The sequence below is a fragment of the Xyrauchen texanus genome, chromosome 50, assembly GCF_025860055.1.
Source record: "Xyrauchen texanus isolate HMW12.3.18 chromosome 50, RBS_HiC_50CHRs, whole genome shotgun sequence".
In the NCBI taxonomy this organism is placed as follows: domain Eukaryota; kingdom Metazoa; phylum Chordata; class Actinopteri; order Cypriniformes; family Catostomidae; genus Xyrauchen; species Xyrauchen texanus.
Window position 1 is genome coordinate 9,690,798 of NC_068325.1, and position 13,818 is coordinate 9,704,615.

General features: G+C 39.0%; 1 protein-coding gene across 1 annotated transcript; it reads left to right on the forward strand.

The window, feature by feature from the left end:
- Window positions 1-761: 761 nt before the first annotated feature.
- On the forward strand, window positions 762-12,875 carry LOC127641514 (uncharacterized). The gene is made up of 9 exons (XM_052124556.1): window positions 762-818; window positions 1,024-1,129; window positions 2,217-2,564; window positions 2,652-2,885; window positions 3,933-4,259; window positions 11,483-11,695; window positions 11,801-11,900; window positions 12,082-12,136; window positions 12,225-12,875. Exons 2-9 carry the CDS (start codon window positions 1,084-1,086, stop codon window positions 12,420-12,422), a joined length of 1,521 nt encoding a protein of 506 aa, XP_051980516.1. The 5' UTR covers window positions 762-818; window positions 1,024-1,083; the 3' UTR covers window positions 12,423-12,875.
- The last annotated feature ends 943 nt before the right edge of the window (window positions 12,876-13,818 follow it).

The window sequence follows — 13,818 nt, forward strand, 5'->3', positions numbered from 1 at the left end:
ATTATTTTCAAACATTTGACCCCTTGTCTGTGACCTGAGATGAACAGAACATTTGTTCTTTGATTGAGACTCAGGTGATATTGAAGTGCTCTTATTCAAACATGAACATCAAAACAGTTCAAGAGAGACAGAGCCACATGCAGCTACCGTGTGTGTTTAAGTTTATGTCTTTTTAAGTTTTCATTAAACATTATTTTGATGGTTCGTCCGGTTCCCGCCTCCTCCTTGCCCATTTTAACTGTGTTACATTCATTTAATTCAGTTCACTATTATTTGCCCTTCTTTGTAAAGTAGGCTTCAGTATATCTCTGTTTGTGTCATTGTAGGTGGCTTCATATTTCAATGAATAAACTTTAACTACAATAATAAACTGTAACATTGAGATGTTCCTGTTACTGCCTTTGAACAAATTATAAACTTATATCACACATTTTGCATGAAACCAGGTTTTTGCTTGATTGTCCATCTTGCAAAAAAACTGTAATTCTTTAATTACCAGAGAATACAAATGTACTCAATTTTAGGGTTCAAATTTATTTAGAAATGCACCATATGTCGGTAACAGGGTTACGAAAATTGGAAACATCTTTTACAATAATAAAACAGCTCATATAATACTTGACCTCCTGAGCTGATGATCAACATTTTCGGAAAGTTACGCACCTCCTTCCACTTATCATTTACTGAAAAAGAAATCTCTTTTTCTCCAGATAGAAAAAACGGAAGGAAATAAAATCAGCAGATTGTGTCACAGCTTCTAAAACTGTAAGCACTTTAAAATCACACTGCAGCAGCGACTTCTTAGTAAGTCAGATAACGTGGGTATATTTAATCTTTTAATTGCATTTTTAATATATATATAAATAAAGATTTTAAGCATGCTTTTCTGAATATTTGTGTTACTGTAATTATGATTTCTATTATATTGTGGCCACATGCTGTATGAACTATAATAACAGACGAATAAATCTACAAAACTAATGGCTGTTCAAAATGAAACTGAATGGGCGTCTGATTTTTCAGGACATTCAGGAACATTATTCTGTGTCTTGCATTGTCGATGAATTAACAGAAAGTAAGAGAATGGACTCCAGACTCTTATCACTCATTCTGTTGCTACACTTTCCAGGTATGATCATTAATTGTGTGTAAATAGATTACAGTTTGTAACAAGGTTCTTAAGATGGGCAAGGAGGAGGTGGGAACCAGCTGAACAGTCAATGTAAAACTTTAATAAGGAAATTGAACTCAAACATAACATAAACTGTAAAACTAACAAAGATGCATATACACACACACACACACACACACACACACACACACACACACACACACGCTTCGTACATCTCTCTTGCTCTCTCTCGAACTGGTGTCTCCGGCCCCCCTTATCTCTCTCCCACTAATTAGTTAGCTCAGTGGCAGACATGCATCATCATGGCTTGGGCATGCTCCCCTACACAGTTTTGTTGTGCCCATACTTCATTCAGATGTAGCTTTTTTCTGTCACTTATCTGTACATATTCATGTGGAAGAGATTTATGGCCAGGCCTGAGGTTGAATATTGATTGCATATCATTATGGATTGATTTCTGTGTTGTTAAGAGTGAAATACAATACAAAAGATAGCATCATTCAGAGAGTTGCCAAGTGTAAAGTGCCTTGTAGTGGATTGCAATATAGTGTCTATAATAATTGGACTTTTCCTTTATGGTCTGAATTCAGCATTAGATTCTTTAAAAGGCAATTCTCAACACATTGTTTATAGATATATATTTTTGTTATATCTTTTTTTAAGTTCCTTATATCTTCATTGAAAAACAGTGCCAGTTTTGCTTTTCATTTTAGCCTGATTTCTGAAGAATGAAAAGTAATATCCTTATTGGATTACATTCAATATTTCTTCTCTGTAATGATTGAAATTCGGGGCATCACAAATTATCTCACATCCCAAGTGTGGTGATTCGTTGTCATTTGAGGTCAAGTAGGGCAGAATTTATTGAGAAACTGAATTTGTGAGCAATGTGGTTGGGTGTGTTTGAGTGACAAATGGGTGAGTATTGGTCCATATTCTATATGCAAACCTTTTACTTGCTTTAGTATGAACACTCATTGGACTGCTGGAATAGTGGATAGTTTTTCTTCTGTATTTGTGCAAACTACTGTCTCTGTAATGGTATGCATTTTTGTTTAAAATGTTTTTTTATATATTTTTTTAGGCTCTTTAACTTTGGACAACGTCTCTGTGACCTGTTATAAAATTTGTGCTTTGAAGGAGACTCAGGTGACACTGAAATGCTCTTATTCAAACATGAACATCAAAACTGTGTTCTGGTTCAGTCAGAAACAGAGTACAAACTGGAGATACAAAGATGAACCTGAAGATTTGACTGTAGACTCTGATTACTCAGGACGTGTGAAACATCAGATCACAAACACAAACACACATTCAACACTCATAATTTCAGATCTAAGAGAGAGAGACTCTGGAGAATATCACCTCATGTTCATTATGAAGGATGGAGTTAAACATCTCAGCTCATCAGCAGTCAATCTGACAGTCACAGGTGAAATTGCTGCTAGATTCTGGTCAGTGGTTCAAGCAATTTTCATTTGTCATGTCATGAAGTATCTTAAATGTTTACTTTATTCAGATCTACAGTTGAGAATGAATCCTGAATCTGCAGAGCAGAGAGATCAAACAGTAAAACTGACCTGTGAATCTTCCTGCACTTTGACCTCCACATATTATCACACCTACTGGAAGAAGAATGGACGATACTTAAAACATACATTGTCCAAAAGCATGTTGGTGACATTCAGAAATAATGCTGACAGTTATTCCTGCTCTGTTGACCAAGACTTTACATATTCCTCATCTTCTGTGTGTGAGTGTGACATTTACATGATACTTAGCCTTAATAGAGCAGAATTATATTAGGGGACACTCACGGCAATCTTAACAGTAATTTCTTCAATCACAAACACGCTAGAGTGATAAAACTTACTCAGTAAATGCTCAGTCAATCTCAAGTTCCTCCTCTGCCTGAGAAAATGAGTGCCATTGTTTCACTTTGTGAGAAAAGATCAACATAAATGATTTAGAATTTGTTTTTCTTCTGCTGTCTAAAGTTATGATGCCTTTGAATTCAAACTAATATATATTTCACCGCTACGTTTTTTGGTTAAACGTTAACATGAATGATAGATGCTAACTCTATCGCTGGCTGCAACCATACAAGATTGTAAAGTTGGGGCAATTGTAACACTAGTTATGAAGTAAAAATTGTAAGCCATGTAATCTTAAAATGTGTGGTGAACATTATTTCAACAAAGTATCTTGTTAAAGCAGGGTCATTTCTAGCTACATTATAAGCAGTATAAGTGACCAATTAGAGCCCCCGAACCACCAGGCCTTTTTGGGTTTTTTCTATATAGTTCTTTATTTGTATTTATAGTCATAATTGTTCATTTGTATAGTTATTTTTTGTAAATTTATTGTGATTGATCTTTGTGTAATTAATCTCCAATTTACTTAAGCCTAATTGGTACGGGCTTCACTTAGTTCACCTACAAATGATGACAAAGTGCAGTGACGTTTTGTTTATGTGTAGCATAAATGTGGCTTTGTTCGCCTAGGGTACTTTTGTTCATCCATAAAGAAAAAAATATTCTTCTTCCATTGTAAAATCAAGCTTTAGGGCGCCCATATGCTCAGAAACATTCCTACGTTAAAAACTATATATGTGTGTTTTTTTTATGTAAATATATATATATATATATATATATCAACAGATGAGATGTGAATAATGAAGGATAAAAAAAGTTACAGTTGACTCGAGTCTCCATACTGTTTGTTGAAACATGAGTATATGTGAACAGTTGTTTTAAAACAGTTTTGCCATGTGAATTTAAATTGCATTTCACTCTTTTAGGCATTTCTAAGAGTATGTGCTGGAATGTGACTTACACCTCTACAAGAGTCTGTGCTTTGGTGGGCTCAACAGTAGACATTCCCTCTTCATACTCACATCCAGCTGGTTATACAGTAATTCAAGCATTCTGGTATTACGTTCGTCCTGGGGATTTATTGGACCTACATGAAGAGCCGGGATTTGTTGGTCGTGTGGAGTATTTGGGGAACACACTGAGAATCAAAGACGTAAAGATAAGCGACTCTGGAGAATATCGATTCAGGATCATCACTAACATAACCAACGGCAAATATTCCGGTTCACCCGGAGTCAATCTTACTGTCACAGGTAACTGCTCATGATAAACTGCATATATATATATATATTTACTACATGGGTTCATGATTAAATCTTTTATACCACTAAAGGGGCCCAAACAGCAAAGCTACTGAAACTCTACTTTTTAAATGTTTAAATGTCGTAACATTTAAAAAAATGTTTACTTAAGGTAAACAGCTTTCACTTTCTGAAACAAAAAAGAGTTTTCAGAATATGTTGCGACTCAAAGACCATGAAATACACCACAAAAGCACCATAAAACACCCCAAATGTAATCTATTCTATTTTTGCCCGATAATTCAAGTCATCCTAGGAATAGTTTCAATTTGTTTTAATTATCATCATCTCCATCTGCCGAAGGAATATAAAATATTTATAAAATAGTACAAATAAAGTTTTTGATGATGGAGGGAATGAGATGTTGTGTCGATATATTGACACTAGGGGTTGCTCTTGGGAGCCCCAAACACCTCTGATCTTTGAGAAAAGGCCAATGGGAATTGGAAAGTGGAATTTGCATGCCGCTTCCCTTCAGGGGTATAAAAGGAGCTGGCTCACAACCACTCATTCAGGTTTTGTGCTGTGGAGCCGAGACAGGGTCCCGGAAATTTCAGCGGGTAGTACAGTACATCGTTGTGGCAAGAGGGACACAACGTCTTGTTCCCTTTATCTGGGAACAGAGGTTACGACAGTAACCAAGACGTTCCCTATCTGTCACTCACTCGACGTTGTGTTGATGAGATAGCGACCGCAACCAGGAATTACACACAGACGGAAAGGCATCTTTAAAAAGATACAATCCATCAGCGCACACTCTTTTAGAGGAAATATACTCTTTTATTTGCAAGGATATATACTCTTTTAGCTGTCGAAGCACCCAGGGGCGTACTCTACATCAATCGTGCAGAGGGAGAAAGCCCCTAATATACACCGTATATTCAACAGCATACGCTTCTAAGTGAGTTGAATGGATCGGCAGTGGAATTCAGCTCTCTGCAAATCAACCGCTCGGCTCTGAAGAAAAAATCTGAATGAGAGGTGGCGAGCCAGCTCCTTTTATACTCATATGTCCGGGGGAGTGGCATGCAAATTCCACTCTCCGATTCCCATTGGCCTTTTCTCAAAGATCAGAGGTGTTTGGGGCTCCCAAGAGCGACCCCTAGTGTCACTACATCGACACAACGTCAAGTGAGTGACAGATAGGGAACGTCTCTGGTTACTTAACTGTAACCCCTGTTCCCTGATAAAAGCGGAACGAGATGCTGCACTGAACTTTAGGTGTGACCAGCTGTGAATATGTGTGCAACACATCAATGAAATTGACCATAATTTATAGCCTCTGTTGGTGATATCATTGGATGCACCTGTAGCAGGGCTATAAATAGATGCGTCACAGGTGCATCGTCAAGGATTTTTATCTGAAGAGCAGTCCTGGGGCATCCCAGTGAGGCAATGAAGCGCAGCAATTCATTCCGCTTTTATCAGGGAACAGGGGTTACAGTTAAGTAACCAGAGACGTTCCCTGTCAAAAAGATACAATTTGATGCTGCACTGATTTAGCACATTGGGAACGAGAATACCCACGCCGCTGCACTGTGGATGTCCGGACCCCTTACGGTTGTGTAGTTGTGCTCACAAGAGTGTGAGAGGTCTCAGACATGAGCTTGTGATGTTGACTTAAGGACATAAGAGCCCAGAGTGGCATGAACATCCAAACTATAAAATCTTATGAATGTGTTTGGAGAGGACCAGCCTGCCGCATCACAAACATGCTGCAGAGGGAAACCTCTAGCCAAGGCTTTAGAGGAGGCGACCCCTCTAGTAGAGTGAGCCCTGATACCTACTGGCGAAGCTCGACCACGTGCCTTGTAGGCCAGGGCAATAGCGTCCCTCACCCATTGCGACATAGTCTGCTTGGTGGCGGCCGCCCCCCCTGTTGTGGCAAAATTGAATTAGCCATTCCTGGGGCAATATCTAAGCAGGCTGGCAAGAGAGACAGAGCCTGTAGATCCCCAATTCTTTTTAGAGAAGTAATTGCCATAAGAAAAACCATCTTGAGAGTCAGAAGTTTATCAGACGCTGACACTAGAGGTTCGAAACAAGCGAGCAGAGTATGTCTCCCCAACAGCACCCCATCAATCAAGGCATGGCAAGCCGATAGAGCGGCTATGTAAACCCTGAGAGTGGCGGGACATGTGCCTGTTGACAATTGTTCCTGCAGAAAGTCCAGAACCGAAGCAATCGGGCAGTTAACTGGATTTGCATTATGTGCACTGCACCATCTTTCAAAGACACCCCATTTATTGGCATAACTACTTCTAGTAGAGGGAGCCCTAGCACTTAGAATGGTCTTGATAACTTCAGGTGAAAGCCCAGTGTCCCTTATGAAGGTCCCAAAGCTCGGGCCGGGGATGAAATATTGTCCCCTGCACCTGGGACAGAAGGTCCCTCCTGTCCGGAATCGCCCAAGGCGAGCCATCGAGAAGAGACATTATCTCCAAGAACCATACCCTGTTCAGCCAATGCGGCACTATCAGTAAGAGGCAAGACCCTTGCTGGCGAACTCTGGCCAAGACTCCCGGGAGCTGAGAAACTGGAGGAAACACATACAGGTGCATTCTGGGCCATGTATGTGCCATTGCGTCCAGACCTAGGGGGGCTGGGTGACTCAGAGAGAAGTAGAGGGGACATTGCGCTGTCTGTTGGAAATCGAAGAACAGTAAATCTGTTCCCACATTCAGGCATCCAGGGATATAAACTGCTCTGAATGACAGGAGCTTGCCCTGGGCCCAAAGGAGAATCTGCCATGCCAGTCTGTTTAGCTGGTGTGAACGTAGACCTCATTGATGGTTTATCTAAGAGACTACTTCTGTGTTGTCCACCTGCACCAGGACATGGCAGCCTCTCAAATACTGGAGGAAGTATTTCAGAGCCAGAAATATCGCTATCAACTCGAGGCAGTTGATGTGCCAATCGAGCTGATGACCCTCCCATTCCTCTTGAGCTGGACGACCACTTAAGACCGCACCCCAGCCCGTCAGGGAGGCATCTGTCATTAGCAATTTGCGACGGCAAGACGCACCTAGAGTGGGACCCAAAGTGAGGAACCGGGGTCTGAACCACATAGAAAGGGTACGAAGCACTCGGCGCGTAAGCCTTATCTGCCTTAGGGGACCGGCCCTTGGATGAATCCCCTGGCTTTGAGCCACAACTGAAACGGTCTCATGTGCAGAAGGCTCAAAGGGAGCACCGAGGACGCAGATTCCATGAGACCTAGTATTCGTTGATACTGATTAACAGTGCAACCTTGGCCTAGCCTGACTTTGCTCAGGGTGTTCTGAATGGACATGATTCGAGTGGGAGACAATTGTGCCCGCATCATGATCGAATTCCATACAACACCCAGATAGGTAATTTCCTGAGTTGGAGAGAGCATGCTCTTTTTGACGTTGAGTCTTCGACCCAGAGAAACCAGATGAGCTAAGACGATATCCTTGTGCTGAACTGCCAGTTCTTGTGACTGTGCTAGTATCAGCCAGTCGTCTATGTAATTCAGAATGCGGATGTCCCGGAGTCGCAAAGGAGCCAGTGCTGCATCCATGCATTTCGTGAATGTGTGGAGTGATAGGGCTAGGCCGAATGGAAGAACCCGATATTGAAAAAGCTTTGCCCCCGAAAGCTTCCTATGTTATGGAATAATTTCTATATGAAAATATGCATCCATGAGCTTGATCGTGACCAACCATTCAAAGGTTCAGTGTAGAGCCCGAAGCCATTTGTTTTGAGAATAATGGCTGGCTGATGAAGTTATTGGCTGGCTAGCCGGCTCAGCCAAAACCTAAATGGCTGCTGCAGCCGCCAAACTTTTCATAGCTGCAAATGGCTGAAGCTGCCACTTCATGTCTACAGATGTCATACTATGTTATACTGATTTACTAGATCTCAATATTTCCAAGCAATGCATGGCTTACACTATATTTCTACAAAATGCAATACAATGTAATAAAGAAAACACCAGATTTTACTTTCACAACGTATGTACATATTTATTTTGTAGTCTGTATGCTACTAAACATTTTCAAATAGCCTACAATGTGTTGTGTTTAGGCTAAATGTATGTAGGCTAAGTTGTATACAATAACTTGGCATTATCATGGATGAAGCTTATCATATTACACCTTGAAGGAGCAAGTGATGATCGTTTGCCATTGAGCAGTAGGCCAGTGGAACTAAACATGCATTCCACCTAGGGATGCACCGAAATTTCGGCCGCCGAAAATTTTCGGCCGAAAATGGCACTTTCGGTTTTTGGCCGAAAGAGAAAAAAGGCCGAAAATATGAGCCGAAAATACCTCCTCGCCCCGCCCCTCAGTGCTCAGATTTCACTCTGGATCGATCTAGCCCTTAACACAGCGCTACCAAACAAAGGCCGATCATGTCAGCGGTGTGGAAATTCTTCAATAAGGACATCAAATTTGCGATCTGCAGTGTTCATTCAGCAGAAATGTCAAGATATATATATACAGAGTACAGCAAGAGATTCTACATGAAAGTGTCACAACTAGCGCTGCTACAACACAATTTGAGGCGTATCTAGCTGAACTACGCCAGAAGCGACAATCCCCTTGACTACGGTCGCATAAACAAAGACCGCTTTCCTTTGCTTGCGCGGATTGCGCACAGGTATTTATCTGCCCAAGCACCAGCACAGAGAGTGAGAGACTGTTCAGTGCAGCATCTCATGTTCTTGATGAGCTTTCTGACAGGAGAGACTGTCAGAAAGTTTAGCAAATTTTGTTCTTGAAGAGAAACCTTTCGCTTGTACTTAAATAGAAAGCAGTCCAATTTGATGTGTATAGCAATTACATTCCACTTGTTCTTCACTTGAGGATACATCTGTCGTTTACAGTTGAGGTTGGATTTAGTTCAATTACTGCTGTTTTGCACTGTTGTTTTGCACAATAATTTTCACTTAAAGTGTACATACGTTTACATAAACAGAACAGAGCACTGATCTATATAGCCTATATAATTATATATTATAGTTATATATAGATCAGTGGAATAGAGGCCCTCTGCCATTCTGTGTTCTGCCTTTTTGTTTTAATTAAAATTACTGTTGCATATTTAAACTTTTTGAAAGATGCTAGCTAAGTTCATTACTTGACTGTTGTTTTTCATATAATAGTTTTCTAAAACTTTACATTATTTGGATAATTGTTAATAAAATCTGTAAAATTAGATTTTTACAGAACTGAAAGAAGAAGAATATTTAATATAGTTTTAATATATTTTTTGTCCAATTTTGGTGTTACTTTCAATAAAAGTGTGATTTATTTTATTGGTTTGTAGTTTTTCAATTCAGATTCATTAAATTCATGAAATTAATGAAAAAGTATCAAATTAATACAATTATACACACAATTGTTTTTTTTTTTGTTCGTTTTTTTTTTTTCGGTTTCGGTTTTCGGCCAAGTGCATCCTGTATTTTCGGTTTCGGCCCAGAATTTTCATTTCGGTGCATCCCTAATTCCACCGGCACACTACCTGCGTGACGGCAGAGATCGCGGAGAAGTATGTTATTGAATTTATGAGAAATCTACAGACGCAAACAGACGAAGTGTAGTAAAATAAAGACCTAAATGTGTATTTCGGACTTTTTTTCACCACAAGTCTGAAAGAAGACATGTTATTGAAGACAAATATCCAAAAATCTCAAAATTGACCAGTAAAAAAAAAAACGATGTTTTTGTCTGCCGTGTCTCGCCTTAATATAAACACACACTGTTTACAGTATTATTTTGGACAAAGTTTTGCACATTTCACTTCAATGTACACTGAAGCATGCGTCGTGAATTAGCAATGTGGAAACGGTGGTTTGTTACTGCAGTAATATCACGTTCAGTGCTATAAATCTCTCCGTTCCAGAATATTTGGTTCATAACATCAATCTTTGATTCAGGTGTTTGTGCAACCGTGCCCTGAAGATTTAACAAAAGTCTGGGTAGGCCTAAGTTAAAAAAAAAGTAAGTAGGAATTAGGAAAGTATGTGAGAAGTGAGATCAAAATTAACTTGCTTGCTTCTTTCCGCCATTTCACCTCAGTGCGAGAAAAAAATGCATCGCTTCTTCTGTACGGAAAACGAGCAATTTTAATTGGTCGTCAATTCACTGTGAGTCTGTGTATCATAGCAACGAGCACAAGACTGTGCTGTTATGAATCCAGTGGGAAAATAGATCTCGTGTATTGTTTATATATTTCGTGTGTGTATGTCTCTATGTGATAGAATTATTATTTGATGCAAATAATTCTAGCCGGCTCAGCCAAACTTTATCAGATGGCGGCTCAATTTGGCTTACGAAATTATTGGCTGGTGGCAGCTGAAATTCTAAATGGCGCAAATGGCGGCGCCTGGCGGAGGCTTCGGGGTCTAGTTCAGTGTCCCCCTCGTGAACCGAAGAGGTGCCGAAGCGCGCTTCAGGCTTATGAGAAGGATCAGTTGGATCTGGGGAGAGAGCGAGCGATAGGGACGGACCCGTCTCTCGCTTCTCAACCAGATCTATGCGAGAGCCCCAGCATTTTGCAAAGCATTTTGACTGTAAACAGATCGCCACGCTCGTGCACCCCCCCCCCAATGGAAGAGCAGCATGCTCTTCCCCCAAACACACAAAACAAAACTGGTGTGTGTCCGTTTCAGCCATAGAGCGCAAACATGGGAACACACACCGCTTGCTTTGTTTATCAGTCATTCTTTTTCTTCTTTTTTTAAAGAAAAGAGAAAGAGAAAGGTTTCCGCGCATTGCCTAACAATACTGACTCCTAACAGAGGAAAGTAGAAAGTTCTGACAGTCAAGAAGCACAACACACACAGAATGATCTGAAGACAAATGATCTGACGACGCACCTGTGACATCTATTTGTAGCCCTGCTACAGGTGCATCCAATGATGTCACTAGCACAGGCTATAAATTCTGGTCAATTTCATTGACGTGTTGCACACATATTCACAACTGGTCACACCTAAAGTTGTTCCCAAAGTGCTAAATCAGTGCAGCATCAAAGTGTAGCTTTTTGACAGGGAACAAAAGTTTGACTCTGTGAGACAGCCATATGTCCTCTGTTTTATGTGTTTTCACACTTTGTACAGTAAATTAATTAATTTTAATTGTAACATAAATGTATTAATACCAAAATCTATGTAAGTAGTAAATGTCAATTCTGTTTTATTTTAGATACGCAAGTGACAAGCAGCCCAGCCACTGTATCAATGGAAGAGACAATTATATTAAGCTGTTCAACCAAATGCACTCTGAATAACAATCACATTTACATTTGGTACAAGAATGGACAACAGGTAACAGATGGAGTCACAAAATTAAACAAGTTGTACCTGGACTCAGTCAGTAGAGAGGAGCTGCAAGAGTATTCCTGTGCAAGTGTACAAGGTAACATAGCGTTCACAAAGTGGTTAAGTGTAAACTATTTGCTGCAGTTTAATTAATATATATGGTATATTTTGTTTTTTAATTATTTATTTCTGTGTTGTATAGGCCCAGAGGAGAGCACACTATTACAAAACACAGCAGTCATACTGTCTGTCTTTCTGAACCTTGCACTTATAGGAGCACTTATAGGAGTCCTGTGGTATAGGTCTGTAAATCTATATCCTTTTATTTTAAATGGCTTTACATACAGCTAAATGTTTGTGACCACATTGAAAATCTGTGAAATCTGTTATAAGATTTTGACAATAGTGGACTCAGACTTTTGGACATAATTGTATATTGTTTTCGATTAAATAGTTGCGTAACTTAATCTATTTCTTTATAAGGAGGAGAAGGTGTACCCTGTCTAAAAACCACAGGGAAGCAAATGAGGATGTACTGGTGAGAATGCCTGACAAAAATATTTAATTTGACACATATATATTAAAAATGTTATGTAATCTCAACCTTTTTCTTTCCGCACCCCCAGTATGAATCTGTGCACCACGGCACTACATCCTCTGACCTCATGCTGAAAGTTGATTCTGACAATCAAGACATTCATTATTCCAGCATTCATTTCAGACATTCTAAAACAAAGCACACATCTTCAGTCTCCACTGCTGTGTGTCCAGCAGACACCTCAGATGGTGATGCGGTTCACTATGCAACTGTAACTTTTAGTTAATCCTTTATTCTCAAATGGGCATGTGAGAAAAATTAATTTTAAAATATTACTTAGAACAGTCTTGACTAACACACAATGGGTATCATTTGAAAGCTTAGAACCTCTACTTTACAATTCATGTAGTTATTATGACCAAAATTGAACAAGTACTTTGAAATTTGCAGACAAATCAGAAGTGTTTTGTTTCGATAATTTATAAAAAAGAAAATTGCACTACACATTTATTATTATTGGTAAAGACATCAAACTGATCAAATAACCATGTGTCATATGTCATTGGAAAGCTCCCAAAGAGTAGAATACAACAAGTATATTTTTGTATTCACAGAAAAAAATATACCTGTGTAATAGCTAAGTATGTATCTTTGACATACATTTTAAATTTGTATTTGCTGCGTTTTTGCTTATAACTTTGCAAAAAATAAACGGAACATAAAATATCACATACCATTACTTACAGGAGGTGATCTTTAAAACGAGCGCACACAATATAATCGGATGCATAGATCTAAACCAATTGTATTAGGATTCAGATCGATGCAACCAGAGGTGGAAGTCATCCAAATATGGGCAGAGATGATCGTTCACTCTAATGATATATAGCCACCACCAGATGGGGCCATGACACAGACTCAATGATGGCTCAAATGACACAGAATGGAACTGAATGAGATGTCGTAACTCATGCCTACATGCTTTGGAGGGAGAGCATACCTTTAGTCATTGTTGTATTTGCGTGTGTTATTAGTTCTTATGTAAAATTATTATGTTTTATTTGTTTGGAGATGTTTGTAGACACTAGGAAAAATATATTTTTAAATTAAATTACTATTGACTGCTTTGTCGTATCAACACAAAATTGATACTCGTGTACAGGTGACATGATTTTGAACAAAACAAAGCTACTTTATTTACACCTTGAGAGATATGATCTCAGATCATAAAAATAAGATAAAACTTACATTTTTGCTTTTTTTAGCAGTTTCTTAGGCTGAGAGTTGTTTTAATATTTTTACAATGATACCAAGAACTTGACACTTGTTGTTTTTTGTCAACTAATAAGCCTTTAAATTTGGGTATGCCACTGAAACAGGAAATCTTTAGCAATCTTTAAAAACACCTTTAGACCTTAAATGGTTAACATACTGTTGTCCTCCAGTGAGCTAATCATAACATTGCAGAACTTCACTATCATGTAGGAATGGGCACACATGCAATAAACAAGCAAAACACCTATGTTGAAAAAAAGAATAGATATAAAGAGCAACACAAGGAGATAAAAATAGGCAAAATAACTGGCCATATTGTGTCTAAAATTTAAGTTACTGCACTTGATACTAAAGGAATGATTCCACTAATAATTCACAAAGTGAGCGAGCTTCTATCATCTATTGAC

What these genes read in the sequence shown, in the direction of transcription:
- LOC127641514 (XM_052124556.1), top strand. Translation starts at nt 1,084, where the DNA reads ATGGACTCCAGACTCTTATCACTCATTCTGTTGCTACACTTTCCAG. An exon ending in ATATTCCTCATCTTCTGTGT is followed by an intron (nt 2,886 to 3,932) that starts GTGAGTGTGACA and finishes TCACTCTTTTAG; the next exon opens with GCATTTCTAAGAGTATGTGC. An exon ending in AAGCAAATGAGGATGTACTG is followed by an intron (nt 12,137 to 12,224) that starts GTGAGAATGCCT and finishes CCGCACCCCCAG; the next exon opens with TATGAATCTGTGCACCACGG.